Source organism: Parasteatoda tepidariorum, chromosome 5 (assembly GCF_982258835.1).
Source record: "Parasteatoda tepidariorum strain Cologne lab strain chromosome 5, Ptep-v5.0, whole genome shotgun sequence".
In the NCBI taxonomy this organism is placed as follows: domain Eukaryota; kingdom Metazoa; phylum Arthropoda; class Arachnida; order Araneae; family Theridiidae; genus Parasteatoda; species Parasteatoda tepidariorum.
In genome coordinates, this window is record NC_141759.1 from 23,193,984 (window position 1) to 23,213,906 (window position 19,923).

The window sequence follows — 19,923 nt, forward strand, 5'->3', positions numbered from 1 at the left end:
ACTCCCTTCAAAGTAAATGATCAGTAAACACGGGAATCGGGGTGACTATTAGACTGATCTGCTTTAAACTCTTTCTGGTGAACAAACAATCAGGTTAAAATCAAATCTGGTGTTAAATGATAATCATTTTGCAGCATTATCGATTACTAAGAACTACCCTCCTGTCTGAAAACAGAATTAAAATGCTGTTACATTTAACACCAAGAGAGCTTTAATGATCTGGTTATTGCTACACAAAAACATAAATGTCATTTTTGAATTACAATTGCAATTCTGATAATTTATTGTCAGCATGTGGCGAAAAAAATATGCGTTATTTGGCAAAAAGCATCATGTATTTCTGTTGTAGAGGCTTGAAGAAACCTAATCCGTATATTAAAATGACGTATGTCCTCCTTTTGCATAAATTTCAAACTGCACATGTCTGGGGAGATTTTCCATCAGTTTTTGATAAATTTCCAAGGCAGCGACTATTAGGTATTCTTCGCGGCATGGATGGTTAATTTAACGGACTACATGTTCTGCAGTCCACACCAATGGAATAAAGATCAGTATTCTGAGTGATCCAGTCTATATTTCAAACTCTGATTTCTCGCAACTCTGGACGCATGAAAGAAGTTTTTCTGCTGGGAGAGAACTAAGTCTTTCCTGAAATTTTGTCATGAAGTTGGTACAGCAGAGTTGTTCATTTGTAAATGTTCATGACTCATAACGCGTCTTTAACGACTGTTTATTTGTATATCTGACAAAATTGCATATGTTTAACTGAGATGACCTTATTTTATTATTATTGTAGTCGTTTTTCAAAGGGAATACAATAATTACAAGCTATAGTAACAATAGTTATAATTTTTTTTAAAATTTTATTTCCAGGCACAAGATGCTCCAAATAATCACAAATGCGGCAAAACTTTTTCTGGAAACAAAAATGACGTTTCTTTTCAAAAGTACGCAAAATCTGTATTTAGAAATTCGTCAGTGACGGGAATACCTCAGATTGCTGGCAGCAAAACTTGGAAAAGTAGAATTCGTAAGATATTAGTATTTTTGTTTTGTGTGTTTGGATTTTTATACCAAACAAGAAGTTTTTTAAAGTACTATTGGACCTACCCCACAGTTATTAACATTAAAGAGAGCACTCCTGCTGAAATAATACAGCCAGCGATGACTTTCTGCAGTAATAATGAGTAAGTGGCTTACAACATTTTCTAAAAATTAAAATGAATTTTGACTTTTAATCATTTAAAAATATTAATTAATTTTTAAAATTTTTCCTTATCACAAAAAAAGTCAAAAAATGTGTCAAGTCTGAAAGTATATATTATGTATTGTGTGAGGGGTAAAGACTCGTAGCAATACTTCTGCAAAACCGATTTGAATTAAACACCAAAATGTTATGCACATAATGAACCCGGTGTTTCTGTCGAAGAAAAAATTGTTCGAAATTTTGCCAGTTAGTGACTCTGTGACACACACAAAAATAGCAGCTCAAAAGTTCAAAAGATAACAGAACAATTTACATATATACAACCGTTTGCATTGCTTGTTAGCCTACAATATCCATGTGGTATAATTTTCTTGTTTTAGCAATACAGCGGCATCTATCGGCAAATGATCAAACCATACTTTTTTCGAACGAATAATGAACACTATGATTGAAATAGTTTGTATCTGTTCATGTTAACCGGACGTGGGAGCCTCTGTGTAAAACCACTATATTTTTACCCATGTGTAAATATTTTATATTAAATCACGAAAAAGTAAGCAAAGAAAGAATCTAGCAAAGAGTTCAATTTTCAACATTTAAGAATTTTAATTTTAATTATATTCTTAAAAAATTATAGATATTTTTAAACCATTATATCGTTCAAATTTTCAGTAACCTTAGTCTGGTACTAATTATAACCAATATGAATCTATTTCTAAATCTTAATATTCCCCCGATGTTATTATTCTACTTAAAAGAAAAATATATTCAATGCAACGCCTTATAAAATGATAAATAACATCGGATAATAGTTGAAGGTGCCGATATGACAGACCACAAAGAAAACCGTAAAATGAATGAACCGTAATAAAAACTTTGAATTGATTTTCACGAGGGAGTAAAAATGTTATATTATAACAAGAATAAACAATTTATACGATAGAGTAAAAAAATGAAACACATACTATCTTTGCACATAAATAAAAAACGCGTAACCTGAAATTATTTCAATAATTTAATACAAAGTGAAAAAATAAATAAATATTACTTGTTAGTTTACAAGGGAACTCATCTTCAAATATGAGGCAATGAAGTCATTTGTAATTGGACACATTGGCATTTTTCAAAAATTAATATTTTTTTAAAAATTTAATTTTAAAACAACGAATCTTATATTAGTTTCAATGAGAACACATATAATTTAATAATGTATTCTAAATATCGACAACGAATACAGAACAGAGAAAATATCAAACAGTCCGTCTCTTTGCAAGAATTTGTAATTTAAAAAAAAATAAATAAATATTATTGTTATTTTTATTTTCAAATAAAGTATTGAAGAAAATGAAGGAAAAAACTGTTTCGTTTTTTTCTTTCCTGGAAGTACAATTAAAAATAATTGTATTTAAAAAAATTTTTAATAAAAAATATAATACAAAATATAGTAAATATGATAGCCTGGCATATATGTGTTAACATTATTTGAAACACATCCATATTAAAAGTAAAAATATACCCACAAGAATAACATTGACGAGTATTTGTAATATTCATTCTTAAAATTATTTTTCATATGTAAAAAGCACTTAAGCCTTTACTTCAATGATTTACTACTTTTTCAGACCACTAAATTAGGCAAATTGATCATCCTATAGAAAGACAATTGAAAATTCTAATTTTTTAAAGAAAATGTTTATGCTACCGTATTTATTAATTAATAAATAAGTTATAAATTTTCAAGTCACATTGTTGTAAAAAAATCATATTTTAAAAAAACTTATCTAAATTTTTTTTAAAGATTTACTACTAAAAAATTTTTCATATGGCTTTAAAATTTTAGCACTTTTCCATTGAATCAATCAGAATAGAATAGACCAAATAAAGAATAGGTGCTTAACGCTGGCTTTATGAAATTTGCCTTTTTGTCTCTATTTCATTGCAAAAAATCAAACATAAAAATATTGCTATCAAAAGAAATATTTGCTAGCTTTTGACCAAGAAACCACAAGTTTTAATTTTAACTTTTATCGTTAGCCCATTGTAGCATTGAATAATATGCCATGTAAAGTTCGGCCAAAAAATTATGGTCATATCAAGTTTCAGTTAATTTCAACTGCTTTTTATCCAATAGCTAACCAAAAATCATGACGAAACGTTATCCTGTTATATAGTATTTGATAAGCCTGTGTTAACAACAACAAAAACGTTAGAGAAAAAGCAATCATTAACCGAGACTACATTGAGCCAAATTTTCTCTTATGTATTAGTTCAAAAAAAGTGATTAATGGTTTTTAACATCTAGATTATAAGGACTAGAGTTTGATTGATTATAAGGAAGAGAAATGTAAATTCAAAAAATATACATATATATTTGTTTTTACTCTTTTTAAAATTTTGGTCCCAAGTAAATCTTGTTTGAAATTTCTTTTGAACATTGACTTATTTTACTTGAAACTAAATACGATCCACATGTTGGACTGAGGAACTGATACTGCCGATTGGAAAAAAAAATTATTTTGCATTTTTAAACATAAGAAATAAATTTTCAAATAACGAAAATTATGTAGAAAACTTTATGTTTTGTTTTTGATTTTTGAATGCTAAACTGTTTATTTTAACTCTTTTTGATTTTTTTTACCCCAGTTAACGAACATCCTTTACATCAGACCTGATTTTATAAAAACTTGGAATGTACTGTACCAGGATATAAATGCACTATAGATTGGTATACCAGGATAATATTTTGACACTTTTTTTTTCAAGGAACTGGTTTCGAACAAAAGTGAAAGTGGAGATTTATAGTTTATTCGCGAAGACGAATTTAAAATTTTAATGCTACTCAAAGCCAAAATTTTAAATTACATAAAACTATTAAAATACATTCAAATAAGACAAAAACTTATTTTTTAAGCTCAAAACTACCTACTTGACTCAGGCTATTTGCTCAGTACAAATATTAAAAAAAAAAAAAATTTGGATTTAAGTAGCCTTAGTTGATGGCATTTAGTATATATTTATAAGTTTAAGCTATATTTAAATCGAAAGTTTGGATTTTACCACAAAACATTAAGTCTATTGCAAAACAATTAAAAACCCACTAAAATTTTCTTTTAACAAGTTTAAGCTAACTTTTGAACCAGACACCACGAGTTTAAATTGCTTCTCCAAGCATTCATCATTTGAAATACGACTGAATACAATTGAATTTGAAGAATACGACACACTGATGTTTAAAAGACTTTAGAAAAAGTTTAAGCTTATAATATTTCATAAAATGTAGAATATCAAAAGACAAATAAAAGTTTTGCAAATATTTACCGAAATAACTTTATTATATTAGCCTAATGATAGTCAGGAATATTTTTTTATATTTTTTTTAATTTAATCTATTTTTATTGAGAATCATGACATATTTTGATTTTTTTCAAAAAGTATGCTCTGACAACATTAATAAAACTTATTCTGTAAAACCTTATATTATGATAGAAACTCGGTTAACGGAACCTGAGCATAAAAACTCAACTTGCACGCAAATTTAACATCGTTTAAAATAAAAAAACAACAGATCAATTTTTAAATAATAAAAATAAACTTATATAAAGTAATGTTACACAATTAAACAAATTTAAAAATGAAATCTAGTACATTACTAATGGTAAATTTTAAAAAAAGAATTTTTTTATCTATTCTAAATTAAAAGATGCATTTTCACAAATAAGACAAAACTTGGGAAATTATTTTATTTCTTTAACTTAATATACATTAATTTGTTAATTTTACATTACTATTTCTTAAAATATTCCTCCTCCCCACTGTTGCCAGTCAAGAAGGGAGGATGTAATTGTTTGATAACACATCGCACCTGGTAATATATTAAATATATTACCAGGTGCATATATCGCATGATAATATATGAAAAAAAAAACTATTGGTGGTTAGGTGAAAGGAGTCTCCTACAATGTTGTAAAATATTGTTATCTAGGATGGTCTGAAATCGCTACCCTTTTGCCATATTATTTTAAAAAAATAAATATTTTTTAGTGAGTAACTTTTCATGTTAAATATATTACATGGAAATCAATCGAAATCTTCGCAATCACAATGCTTGAGTACGCCATCTAGCTCAGAGCATATTTCAGGCTTTTATTTATTAAGTTTTCATTTACTTCTATTATAATCATTGGTAGAGTCGGACGTCATTTTTTAGCAGCAAATAAAAAGCAAAATTTCCCTACGGAAAATGCAGAAGAACAGGAAAAAAATATCCAGAGCATTCGCAAATCTTTCTGAAACATTATACGCCAAACATTTGAAGAACATTTTGTCAATAATTTTTACCTTTCTATTATCAACAAGCTTGCAACCGATAACTTCCGATTTCGTGATCGCATACTGTTAGAGATGTAAATAGTAGGGTAAAATATTTTTTTTCTTCAATTCATGACAAATTAAGGTGAAGTCAACATTGCTTACTTCAACCTAATAAATAAATGGGATTTCAGAACGTGTAAAACTGTAATAGTTATAGAATATTCTTCTTCTTTATAGAAAAGTATGTATTTCAGAATCCATATAATTCGAAAAACAACAGTAAAGAATCATTAGAATTTCTTGAAATAATATCATTGGTATTGATTTTTAATAAATTTTTATAGTTTTCATGGTAAGTATTTTTTAATTTTGAATGATAAATTTCAACTAGAATTCAACAATTCTGTTTTAAAGTTACATACTGGAATTCCTACCGAGATCTTGCAATTATAAAATTTTATTGTGTTATATGTCATCTTAAAGAAATGAAGGGATAATGCTTTGTATATATTATCTGAGAATAAAGTTTTCAAACAAAGAACCTATCATTTTGAAATTCTCTGGATTTATAAAGCAGGTGATTGTTAAGATTTTTATAATAAAAAATTTTACTAAGTAAGTTTTTTTTATTTGATGATAATTTTCTGCAGAATAGTTTCCTACGTCCGATTAAGCATTAAAAAAACATGAAAGTTTTTTATTTTTAGTTGTATTTAAAACATGAAAGTTTTCGCTTGCATAAGAAAGAATATCAAACATTTTTCTTCTCTAAATTTAATAAGCCACAATAAAAAAGGAACGTTGCAATGATACACCAAAGACATTTCCAGAGCAACTGAATGTCTGTTCATATAGAAATCTCAGCTATCCGTCTCTTACAACAACGCCCCCTTATAGTTCGTTGCGATCGCGAATACATTTAAAAGTTTTGAAGTTGTTTATGCACTAAGAATAATATTTTTTCTGACACTCAATTATCATATTATGAGAGTAGCTCAAAAACTACCAAAATTCGTATAAACTAATATATATATATATATATATATATATATATATATATATATATATATATATATATATATATATATATATATATATATATATATATATATATATATATATATATATATATATATATATATATATATATATATATATATATATATATATATATATATATATATATATATATATATTAGCCTATACGATATTTATATATAATAACATTTATATAAAAAATTTGGCAACAGATTTGACACATAGATAGAACGCTTTGCTTTAAAATTTTTGTCGCTGTTCATTATTGTTTTAAAATACTTTTTGTAAAATGTCTTCTTGCTTTTTAATTATAATTCATTTAAACTAAATTCCTTGTCTTTCAACCTTACCTTATATGGCGCAGCCGTCTTTTTTTAAAAAAAAGAACATTTGAATTTCTTCATCTTTAAACATGTTCCTTCTATCGCAACATTTCAAATTCTTCTCGTGAAATTTTGGCTGCTGAAGAAACAAAAAATAATTCATTATTGGCTACAGCTCTCCCAGGTAATACTTTTTTTGACAAAATTCCTTTTTTTGACATTTTATTGAAGAGAATTTGCATTCCATTAAATACTGATTTCTACTCGCCAAATTTCTCGGCAACAGACGTCGCCTAAACAGATTCCTCTCGCCCCACTTTTCTTCGCCAAGATGTCAACAGACGTGATTACTGTTGTCGAGAATTCCCACTTCTGCGCATGTTGTTTTGGTGCGCCCACAGCGCCACCAGTTGATGTTTTGATCTCAATCTGTGAACAAGCATGTTTAGCTCCGTACGATAATTAGATGTTTAATTGTTAATCCTTTTTTGTTTGTTATATTTCGTTATTAAAGTGATTGTCTATAAAACATGTTAGTCTTTTATGACTGAGCAAATTGATATTTATTACCCTCCAAAATGTGGCAGTCCTGGAGAACGGGGTAAGTAGCACTTACCTTAATTAATATAGAAATAGTTTTCTTCAGTTTTTGCTTAAAAATTGAAATTTGGCGCCCGAACAGGGACTGCCATTAAACGGTAATAAACTATTATTGACATTTATTGACTTTTACCTGATAACGAAATGTTGCATGTTTGAAATAAGACATTAAACACCAATTTAAAGAAATTAAGATTAGCAATTAAGAATAACTATAAATTGACTCACACTTACAGAATGTCTGAAGAAGAATTGAATAAATTAAAACGGAAACGCGGCTTTGTAAGAGCTTCGGTGACAAAGATGATTACTAAAATCGAAACTGACATTCTCAAACCGGACATAAGTGTGGAAGATCTAGAAGAATCACTCGAACTTTTTGGTGAAAAAAGCGAGGAATTAAAAACTATTGATTCTCAGATTGAGGGCTTAATCAAAATCGAGGATATGGAAGAGGAATTTAACTGTATAGAAGAGTACAAAGAAAAAATAACTAAAACAAAATTTAGAACATTAAGATTTATTAAGAATTTAAACAAAGAACTTGATTTAAATAATTCCTTTCAAGAAGCTAATATTTCTCTAAATAGTCCCAATCAGAGTGACATTCAAACCATTGAAAGGGAACGCATAAAGTTACCTAAATTAACTATTCCTAAGTACTACGGAGAAATTTCTGAATGGTTAAATTTTTGGAATTGTTTCAACTCGTCAATTAATGAGAATAAGAACCTCAGTAAACTTGATAAATTCATTTATTTGAGATCATTTTTAGGAGGTCCTGCGTTTAATGTGATTGATGGTTTAGAATTAACCGCGGAACATTATGATCACGCTATTGATTTATTAAAGCAACAATTTGGCGATACAAATATTTTGATTAATGTACACATTGAAAACCTACTCCATACATGCCCATTAAAAAACTCTAATGACGTAAAAAACTTCAGGAACATTTTTAATCACATACAAAAGAACATTAGAAGTTTAGAAAGTTTATCTGTTAAAAAAGATAGCTATTCGAACATTCTAGTTCCCATTTTAACCAAATTGTTGCCCCGTGATCTACTACTAGAATTCAACAAAAGAACGAAAAATCCTCTTGTTTCTGAAATTGATGAGCTAATCGATTTTTTATCATCTCAATTAAAAGCCAGAGAAATGACTTTCTTAAATTTGAGTACTTCTGTTTCGGAAATCAAAACACATGTTAGAATGAATCCTCACATTACTGAGAAGGAGTGTAGGCGCCAGCCATCGGCTTCTGCATTAATTAATGAGTGTTTTGAAGATCGGAAGAATGAGAAAGAGACTTGTCTATTTTGTAAATCTCATAAACATTACTCGGCTTATTGCACGAATAATAATTTGAGTTTGGAAGAAAAAATAGACATTTGTAAGCGGTCTGGCTCTTGTTTCCGATGCTTAAATGATAAAATAAAAAAAAAGACACCTTTCCTCTTCTTGTAAGGCTATCGTTAAATGTGAGATATGTTCCGGCAGACACGTCAGTATAATGTGTATGGGGAAAAGAAAAATAAATTCGATAGAAACAGGGGGGAAGGGGAATAATTCTGATCTTTCCCAAATGAAACCTGATACTGCCTGTGCTTTAAGTAACTCTTCTAGTAGAGAAAAAATAATGTTGCAAACTCTCATTGTAAGTGTTTCGGGAGGTAAACAAAAACATTTGATTAGGGTGATTATTGATACTGGATCTTCTTGTAGTTATATATCAGAATTTGCAGCGCGTAAGTTAAAATTAAAGAGTCTTGGGCAGGAAACAGTTGTGCATGGATTGTTCGGGGGGTTAAAGAAAAAAGAATCACATAAAAATTACACGATTAATTTTTGTAATGTGGACAATAGTTTTACTTATACATTAAATGTACTGGAACAAAAGACAATTTGTACCCCGATTCCAAAATTGGACAATAGGGAAATTATGAAGGAATTAAAAGGGCACGGAATTTATCCTAGTGACGTAACCGTGAATGAAACTTTATGTTTATTTGATAGGAATGCTAATGAAATTCACGGATTAATAGGTGCGGATTATGCTGGAGATTTATTTACTGGAGAAATTAAAAATATAACGAATGGCCTTGTCGCGATGAATACGCATTTCGGTTGGACCTTAATGGGAAGAACTGGAGAAAGTATTATAACGAATGAAGTGCTTTTATCACTTCATGTTACTGACTTAAATATTTGTGACTTATGGTCACTTGATTCTCTGGGAATTACGGAACCGAATATTTCTCAAACGAGATCAGAAATTGAGGAAGCCGCGAAAGATCATTTTGTTCGGTCGTTAAGAAGGGATGAAGAAGGTAGATATGAAGTGTCTCTCCCCTGGTTAGAGGTTCATCCTGAATTACCGGACAATCGAAACCTTGCCGAAAAACGGTTAAAGTCTTGCGTAAAGGCGTTACAAAAACGAAACTGTTTACATGAATATGAAAACGTCTTCAGAGATTGGGTAGCCGAAAAAATTATTGAACCCGTTGATTCAGAGGAACTGACAAAAGATAAAGGTCATTATTTACCGCATAGACCAGTATTTAAAGAGAACTCCACAACTAAAATCCGACTGGTTTTTGATGCGTCTGCTAAGGAAAGAAATTCTGTGTCGCTGAACGATTGCGTTGAGAAAGGGCCGAATAATTTAGAACTGATCCCCAAACTCATTAACAGATTTCGTCAGGGGAAATTTGGGGTAATATCGGACATTCGTCGAGCTTTCCAACAAATAAACGTTGCTCCCTCAGATAAGAAATATCTGCGGTTCTTATGGTGGGAGGGAGGTGATCCAGGGAAACTAATTGTTTATTCACATTGTCGTGTAGTTTTCGGCGTAAATGCAAGTCCATTTTTACTCGCCGCGACTATAAATTATCATTTAGAGAATGTAGATGAAACCAAGAGAGACATAGCTTTAAAACTTAAAGATTCCATGTATGTGGACAATTGTGTTGCAAGTGTGAACACTATTGACGAGTTAAATTCTTTCATTACGGTGTCTAAAGAGTTAATGGCTTCAGCACAATTTGACCTAAGGGATTGGAAACATAATCGGCCAGATAGTGATGAGGAAACCTCAATTTTGAACTTGTCTGGAGATAACTATAAAGAAATCGTTTCAGTATTGGGCCTTAAATGGAATTTATACAGGGATACTTTATCTTGTGAGATAAATGAGGAAAATGAACCCATTCCGAGTAAACGAAATGTATTATCTATGTTAAGCCGAATTTTTGACCCTATTGGGTTTACAAGTCCTGTCACACTAGTTCCTAAATTAATCTTGCAGGAATGTTGGAAGGAGAAAATTAATTGGGATACAGGACTTCCGGATAATCTGAGGAATAAATTTCTAAAGTGGGCTAATGAATTAAAATATCTGAAAGAAATAGAAATCCCTAGAAAAACACCTGATCTAGATGAAAATTCTACTCTGCATGTCTTCGTAGACGCGAGCAAATCGGCTTACGCGGCTTCAATTTTTATTAGAAATGTTAAAGGGGGAATAGTTAACTGTCAACTCTTACAGGCTAAATCCAAGGTAGCACCCCTAAAATCGATAACAATTCCTAGATTAGAAATTCTCGCGTGTACCATTGGAGCCAGGCTCGCTTACACTGTAAGAGATGATTTGAATATGAAGAATGTGCAAACCTTTTTCTACACTGACTCAATGAACGCTTTATACTGGATTAAAAAGCAAGATAACTGGGCCACTTTTGTTGCTAACAGAGTCAATGAAATTCGAAAACTTACGGATCCGGAGGCTTGGCGACATATTCAAGGAAAGTATAATCCCGCAGATTTGCCCTCGCGGGGATGTAATTCTAAAGATTTATTGAAATCCCTTTGGTGGGAGGGCCCCCAATGGTTAAAACTGCCATTCGAGAATTGGCCAGCTAGTGAACTTTCTCCGGATATTGAAGTAGTTCTTTCAGAAAGAAAACGAACTATATCCTCAGCCACAAATTTAACAACTAATACCTTTGAAATCTTCCAAAATGTGTCTTCCTTCAATAAAATTGTGAGAATCATGGCTTACGTCATCCGATTTTATAAAAATACTCTAAGAAATCATAGTGACAGAGAGAAGGGAAAATTGGAGGTAGAAGAGATCGAAGCATCTGAGAAGTTCGTTTTGAAAGAAATTCAAAGAGAATCTTTTAATGGAAAGATAAATTTTCGAACTGTGAAAGACAGCGATGGTCTCTTACGAGTTGAGACAAGAATAACATCGAGAAAAGACTTAGAAACTTTTAGATTCCCTATATTATTGCCTAGCAAGCATGATTTGGTGGAAAAATTAATAATGGACAAACATATTGAGCTGAAACATGCCGGTGTTCAAACTTTGATGTCTCACCTCAGAGAGTCGTTTTGGATCATTAAAACCAGAAAGACAATTCGAAGCGTCGTAAAAAATTGCGTCAAGTGCAAAAGATTCTCGGTTAAGCCATTGGAAGCCGTAAGCATTCCACTCCCAGAAGATCGAGTCAGAGACGCAGCTATTTTTGAAATTATAGGTGTTGACCTGTGCGGACCTCTGCTTTTAAAAGGAGATAGAAAATGCTGGGTGGTACTCTTCACTTGTGCCATCTACCGAGCGGTGCACCTCGAAGTAGTATCGTCCCTGTCAACAGATTGTTTCATCTTGGCCCTTCGCCGATTTATTGCTCGCAGAGGACACCCGTCCACTGTATACTCTGACAATGGGACAAATCTTGTGGGAACGGCAAATCTTTTGAAGAACATTAATTGGAACGAAATTGAAGACTTTGCTTCAAAGAAACGAATTTCATGGAAATTTAATCCTCCCTCTGCCCCTTGGTGGGGAGGCTTCTTCGAAAGATTAATAGGAGTTTTGAAAGGCATCCTGAGAAAGGTTCTAGGACGAGCTTGTTTGAATGAAGAAGAGTTAGCTACAGTATTATGCGACGCGGAAAGTTTAATTAATTCCCGTCCTATAACGTATCTTTCAGAAGATCCCGAAGATCTGTCAGCGCTCACGCCATCCATGTTTCTACAGGAAATTAAAGAAATTGGTGTTCCTGAACTTGACCTAATTGATTCAAAAAAATTGAACAAAAGATATTCTTATCGGTTAAAATTGCGACAAGACCTGCGAAACCGATTCAGAATTGAATATCTAGGTTTGCTTAAAGATAATTCTAAAATTAAAAGGGAGTCGTCTATCAAAGAAGGAGATCTTGTGCTAATCGGAGATTCCAACCATAAAAGAATACTCTGGCCATTGGCCAAAGTTGAAAAGACTTATCCAGGAAAGGATGGGAGAATCCGTTTAGTGGAACTTAAGACCCAATCTGGGAAACTATTAAGACCTATACAAAGACTTTTTCCGCTGGAAGTGTAACCATTTTGCTAATAATTTTATTTGTTTAGTTTTTTCAGATGGACCATATAGACTAAGAATTCTGTTTGGATTCGAAAATATTTCTTCGAATCCAAAGGTGGGAGATTGTCGAGAATTCCCACTTCTGCGCATGTTGTTTTGGTGCGCCCACAGCGCCACCAGTTGATGTTTTGATCTCAATCTGTGAACAAGCATGTTTAGCTCCGTACGATAATTAGATGTTTAATTGTTAATCCTTTTTTGTTTGTTATATTTCGTTATTAAAGTGATTGTCTATAAAACATGTTAGTCTTTTATGACTGAGCAAATTGATATTTATTACCCTCCAAAATGTGGCAGTCCTGGAGAACGGGGTAAGTAGCACTTACCTTAATTAATATAGAAATAGTTTTCTTCAGTTTTTGCTTAAAAATTGAAAACTGTTTTGAATGCCTTCAATGTAGACAACTGACTCATTTAACTGTCACCCAGTTGAAATCAGATTTACGGATAAGAAATATTTTGCTCAGTCGAAATAAAATTGACTTAATAACGTTTTTAGTAAATGATAATATTATAAGGACAGATAATGGAACTTTACACGAACTTTTAACACTTCGCATGCAATCGCCAAGTAATGACAACCCACAATATTCCAAAGAAAACTGCTTTGATAACACAGAATTATTGACTAAAATTGAAATACTTCAAAAGCAAAAGGAATTTGTTCCGTATTTGTAAGTTACGCTCTTGGCGTTCGAGCATCTCCCCTTGGCACACTGTAAATACGCCAACTTGGCAAGCTGTCTATGTTTGTACACCATTACAGTCTACGCTCTACACCCGAAAAGGAAACGCAAATAAACTCCTATTTTACAAAACGCTTTCTCTCATTTTACGCTACCTCCGCACATTTTGGTCCTAAGCGACCCGGAGGGATCCAGAACCTATGGAATACTGAATAAACGCTTTAGATTGAATTTAATAAATTCATACCGCTAAAATATGGCAAATATCATTGCCTTAAACCGCAAGCGTGGCAGCATAAAAATCCAGCTTACAAAACTAAATAATGTCCTCACAGAGGGACAAGACAATATGGACATTTCTGAGCTCCAGGCTCAATTGGATATTGTGCTTAGTATCCATCAGAAATTCGAAATGCTAAAAGATGACTACTACAAAATCGCAGAGGAAGAAGATTTCCAGAAAGTCGAGGCCTCTCTCTTCGAAGTGGATGACGACATTCAAAAATTAGAGGTAAGCCTCAAAACCTCTATTAATAAATCAAAAACTATAAACATTGACATAGTGCAAAATCAAAGTGTTGATAATTCTGTTATCAGTGATCAGCCTAAAAAGGCGTTAATTAAACTCCCGAAAATCCCACTTCCTTTTTTCAACGGAAAATTCGAGGAATGGAACTTGTTCAAAACGCAATTCAATAGCCTAATTAGTGAGAATCCGGAACTTTCGGAAAACGAAAAACTGCATTACCTACGAGGATCCCTAAGGGGTGAAGCGAAGGTAGTAGAAACGTCAGACGATAATTTTGAATCATTATATAAAGCCTTAGAACAACGATATGAAAATAAAAGACTTATAGTTGATTGCCACATCAAAAACATACTTAAAATCCAACCTATTAAACAAGAATCTGCCAGAGAACTTCGTAATATTTTGGACAATATCAAGAAAAATCTTAGATCATTAAAAATACTAGATTTTAATAGAGACAAACTTTCTAATGTTTTTTTATTAAATATCATTCTGGATAAATTAGATCGCGAAACTCGTAAACAATTTGAATTGACTCTTGAAGATAATGAAGTTCCTGATTTTGACACATTTTTAGAATTTTTAGAAAGAAGATACCAAATATTAAATAGTATTAATGCAAACATCCCATCTAAATTTAATTCTGATCGATTGAAGTCCTTTTTAGTTAAATCGAACAAATTTCAAAAATTATGTTTCGCGTGTAAATCTCCATCACATGCATTATATCATTGTGATGAATTTAAAAGGATGAAATTAACAGAGCGAGTAAATTTGGTGAATAAAAATAAGCTCTGTTACAATTGTTTAAGCGATTTCCATCCTTTCAATCAATGCAATTCGAAAAGTGCTTGTTTTGTGTGTAAGAAAAAATTAAATCATCACACATTGCTTCATGAATATTCTACACCGTCAATCATGACAACTAGTCATAACATTCAAAGTGAAACCAGACTCGCGACGCCTACTCTCTCTCGAGAAAGAAATCCACAAATTAACAATTCAGAATCAATTAATATGCAGGTGCCAGAAAACCCTCGTCTTTCGTTTTTCTGTAACGGAAATAAGAGCATTTTGATAAACACAGCAATAATATATGTCAGAGACGCTTGGGGAGAATTCAAACCCTTACGAGGTGTCCTCGACTCAGCTAGCGAGAGTTCTTTCCTCTCCTCCTCCGCTGCAGACTTTTTGGGATTGAAAAAATAAACATTCCGATTTGTGGTTTGAATGATACATCATTAAATATAAAGAAAAAAGTGTCTGCTTTTCTATCGAATGAAAATAAGGATTCGCAGTGGGAGATAGATTTATTAATTCTTCCCAATGTAACAAATTTCACACCTTCTAAAAAATTAAATGTTTCGAACTTAAACATTCCCAGGGAAGTTAAATTAGCTGATCCATCATTTTTTATTCCTCAAAAAATAGACATTCTATTAGGCGCAGAATCGTTCTTTTCATTATTGAATGACGATAAAATAAAGCTAGCAGACAACTTATTCTTGCAATCAAGTTGTTTCGGCTATCTTGTTTCAGGTGTTATTTCAGACAATAATTTTTATAACACTTCTAAACATTGTTTTTTAACTAAAAACTTAGACATTCTTAATAATACTCTCAAACGATTCTGGGAAATTGAAGAAATCGAATCAAACGAAACTTGCAGCGATGAATTAAAATATTGTAACGAACATTTCGCGAAATCGCATTATAGGAAACCGGACGGTAGATACGTTGTGGAAATGCCATTCAAACCTGATTTTTCCGAAGAAATGTTAGGAAATTCTAAGACAGTCGTATCAAAGAGACTAGACCAGTAATGGACGCGTTTAGAACGCGATCCCGCCATGCAAACGCTTTATTCAGATTTCCTCAGCGAATATGAATTCTTACAACATATGGAAGAGGTAAAGGAAAATTCAGATGTCGAAACCGGATACTATCTACCACATCACAGTGTCTTACGCCCATCATACAAAACTACTAAACTTCGTGTAGTTTTCAACGCGAGTTCGAAAACTTCCAGTGGACATTCTTTAAATGATTTACTGTGCAAGGGAGGAGTACTTCAAGAAGATCTCTTCTCGATCCTAATCAGATTTAGAAAACACGCTTACGCATTTACAGCAGATATAAAACAAATGTTCAGGATGATTGAGATTAATCCTTCCCAAACCAAGCTTCAAAGAATTCTATGGAAGAACAGTATAACAGCACCAACTAAAGTTTATGAGTTGCGAACTGTAACATACGGAACCGCATCAGCTCCATACTTAGCTACAAGGGTTCTGCAACAACTTGCCCTAGATGAGCAGAAGGACTTTCCTTTAGCGTTAAAGGCAGTACTTCAAGATTGCTACATGGATGACTGCCTCTCTGGTGCTCCAGAACTTAGCGAGTTCGAAAAACTCAAATCAGAATTAACACAGCTGCTCCAACGAGGAGGCATGACTTTGCACAAATGGTGCTCCAACAAGGCATCGTCAACTGAACTTAAGGAATTCTCGCTTGAAATTCTGATGAGATAATGGTCAAAACTTTAGGAATGCTTTGGAACAGTTTAACTGATTCATTTACGTATAAGGTTACTACCAGCACAGATTGCAACTACACCAAACGAGATGTGCTTTCACAAATAGCTCGCATCTATGACCCACTAGGACTCCTAGGACCTGTCATTGCCAAAGCTAAAATATTTATGCAGCAATTGTGGTTGCTTCAATTGGACAAGGAACGAAACGCTACCTCCAGATGTGTCTAAACAATGGGGAAACTTCATCAAAACTCTACCAGATATCGAATCCATTCATGTTCCCAGATGTTTCTTGAAAGTTAGTTCAAGGTTCGTAGTGTTACACGGATTTGCAGACGCATCTTCAAAAGCTTATGGAGCAGTGATTTACATACAAATTGTATCTAACTCCAATGAGGTAACTACCCAACTTCTTTGCAGTAAATCGCGGGCTGCACCAACTAAATCCATGACAATCCCTAGACTTGAACTTTGCTCCTGCCTACTCCTCTCAAAACTTACACAAAAGGTCATAGCTGCAATAAGACTCGAAATACACTAAGTTATATTATATTCAGATTCAACGATAGCCCCAGCATGGATAAATTCTCCTTCTAATTTGCTCAAAACATTTGTAAGCAACTGAGTGTTTCAAATTCAGCAACTATCCAAAGATTTCCAATGGAAACATATTCCATCAGAGCTTAACCCCGCAGACTTGATTTCCCGAGGACTTGATGTTAAGGCCCTTGCAGCCAGTGAACTGTGGTTTAAAGGACCAGACTTTTCGAAATTAAACTTACCTGATCTTCAGAGTGTGCAAATTTCCAGTGGCTCAACCGACAAACTTTATATTGATGAGTTGAAGCCAGTTTCCAAAATAACTTTGACTTCAATTAATGACTCTAAAATTTTAGATGATTTTCTAGTTATCACTAATGCTTTTCAAAAATTAATCCGAATTCTAGCATTTATTTTTAGGTTTGTCCATAACTGCAAATTTTCTGAAAAGGTAAAAGGATTCCTCACACAGGAGGAATACAGGAACGCGGAAAATGTGCTCTTAAAAATTGTACAGGTGAAGTATTTTTCTTCTGAGATCTCTGCTTTAGAAAAACGATCGTCAGTTCCATCTACCAGTAAGTTAAAATTTCTTAATCCCTTCATAGATCCATCCGATGAACTAATTAGGGTAGGTGGCAGACTTGCGCATTCTAATTTAAATTTTAATCAGAAACATCCAGTTATTCTTCCGGCAGGAAATAAATTAGTTAAACTCATATTTCAGTACTATCATTAACGAGATTTCCATGTAGGCCCTCAAGCCCTTCTAAATACTGTGCGTTTAAAATATTGGCCCATTGGTGGCAGGAATGCAGCACGCAAAGTCGTTCACGAGTGTGTCGAATGCTTCAGAAACAAGCCAGTTGTCGCAAATCAAATTATGGGGGACCTTCCCGCAGAAAGAATTACACCTAGCTCAGCATTCTTAAATGCAGGAATTGATTTATGTGGACCGTTCGAAATTAAATACAAGGGACAGAGAAAGGGTACTCTTCAAAAAATATATGTTGCTTTATTTATATGTATGGCGACCAAAGCTGTACACATAGAGTTTGTCTCGGATTTAACATTCGAAGCTCTAATCGCAACCTTAAAAAGATTTTTTGCGCGTCGTGGCAGAAGCTCCATGATTTTCAGCGACAACGCGACTAATTTTACAGGAGCTTCCGTAGAACTTAAACGCTTATACAAATTAATGTATAGTAGCGAAGACGTTTCGAATATGCTTTCCTCCGAAGGCATAAGAGGGAAATTTTTGCCTCCTAGGGCTTCCAACTTTGGCGGTCTTTGGGAGGCAGGAGTGAAATCTTTTAAATATCATTTTAAGAGAGTGGTAGGCTCCGCAAGACTAACGCTTGAAGAGTTTTTAACAGTAATCACTCAAATAGAGGGTATCCTCAATTCGCGACCTCTCACTCCTCTACCGTCTGATACTGACGAATTTCAAGTTTTAACACCGGGTCATTTCCTTATAGGAAAACCTATAAATTCGATACCAGAACCTAACTTCATCGACAAGAAAGACAATCTTCTTAATAGATGGCAAAGAGTTCAAAAATTAGTTCAAACTATTTGGAGACATTGGCAAAACAGTTATTTGAGCCATTTGCAACAACGCTCAAAGTGGCTGCTCAAAAAGCAAAATTTATGTCCTGGCATGCTAGTTCTTGTAAAGGACATCCAACTTCCAACCTATCAGTGGCCTTTAGGTCGAATCATTAGAGTAATTTCAGGTTCAGATGGCAACGTTAGAGTTGCAGATATTCGCACAGCGAAAGGAAATTTTCGAAGGCCAATTTCAAAAATTAGCATTTTGCCTATTGTAGATAATTTTGAGTTGAATTGAAATGTTCATTTGTATCTGTTTAATTATTACACTGATTATATTCATTTACTAATTGTATGGTTATTTAGTTGTTTTATTTCTTTTACTTTTATTTGTAAAAATAGTGATGTAACTTTATATATATTTTTCCTTATTGAAACATATGCATATTTCAACGCCGGGCGGGATGTTCCGTATTTGTAAGTTACGCTCTTGGCGTTCGAGCATCTCCCCTTGGCACACTGTAAATACGCCAACTTGGCAAGCTGTCTATGTTTGTACGCCATTACAGTCTACGCTCTACACCCGAAAGGGAAACGCAAATAAACTCCTATTTTACAAAACGCTTTCTCTCATTTTACGCTACCTCCGCACAGAATTTTTAAGCAGTCAACATATTCTTCTAAGTACCCCTTCACCTTCTCTCTCGCAAAATTATAATATTGCGGCAATACTCTCTACATGCATGGAAACTAAGAAAGAAAAGCAATTAATGGACAAATAAGTAAGTCAACCAAATATAATCCAAATTACAATCACTAATGATACCGCAAAATCCATTTCTATATATAAAGGAGATGAGATTGACAATACTTCTGAATGGATAAAAGAAAATGATAGAATTGTAAAACTAGCTAATTTGCATGATGATCTTAAACTAACTAATGATATTTCTCGCTCGCTGGATCTGCAAAAAATTTGCAAATGACACGAAGTAAAATTTATAATGACTGGACAGCATGGAAAACTACCCTCTCTGCCAGATATAAAAGCGTATTACAATGCAAGGATTTCTAGCTCATCAGAGCGCTTGTAAATCAAAAAAAAAAAAATAGTGAAAGTTTAGTTGATTATATTTCTGCTGAGGAAGCTCTTCTTGAAAAAACT

At 32.8% G+C, this 19,923-nt stretch overlaps 3 protein-coding genes across 3 annotated transcripts; all 3 read left to right on the top strand.

Annotated features, from left to right (window-relative positions):
- Nucleotides 1-7,716: 7,716 nt before the first annotated feature.
- Nucleotides 7,717-12,874, top strand: LOC147808682 (uncharacterized). Its single transcript, XM_087162676.1, has 2 exons — nucleotides 7,717-7,955; nucleotides 9,499-12,874. Exons 1-2 carry the CDS (start codon nucleotides 7,717-7,719, stop codon nucleotides 12,872-12,874), a joined length of 3,615 nt encoding a protein of 1,204 aa, XP_087018802.1.
- Nucleotides 12,875-15,981: 3,107 nt separating this feature from the next.
- On the top strand, nucleotides 15,982-16,662 carry LOC147808683 (uncharacterized). Its single transcript, XM_087162678.1, has one exon. It carries the CDS (start codon nucleotides 15,982-15,984, stop codon nucleotides 16,660-16,662), a length of 681 nt encoding a protein of 226 aa, XP_087018804.1.
- On the top strand, nucleotides 16,662-19,056 carry LOC147808684 (uncharacterized). Its single transcript, XM_087162679.1, has 3 exons — nucleotides 16,662-16,889; nucleotides 17,308-17,785; nucleotides 17,963-19,056. The coding sequence occupies exons 1-3, from the start codon at nucleotides 16,662-16,664 to the stop codon at nucleotides 19,054-19,056; spliced, it is 1,800 nt and encodes a 599-aa protein (XP_087018805.1).
- Nucleotides 19,057-19,923: the final 867 nt, after the last annotated feature.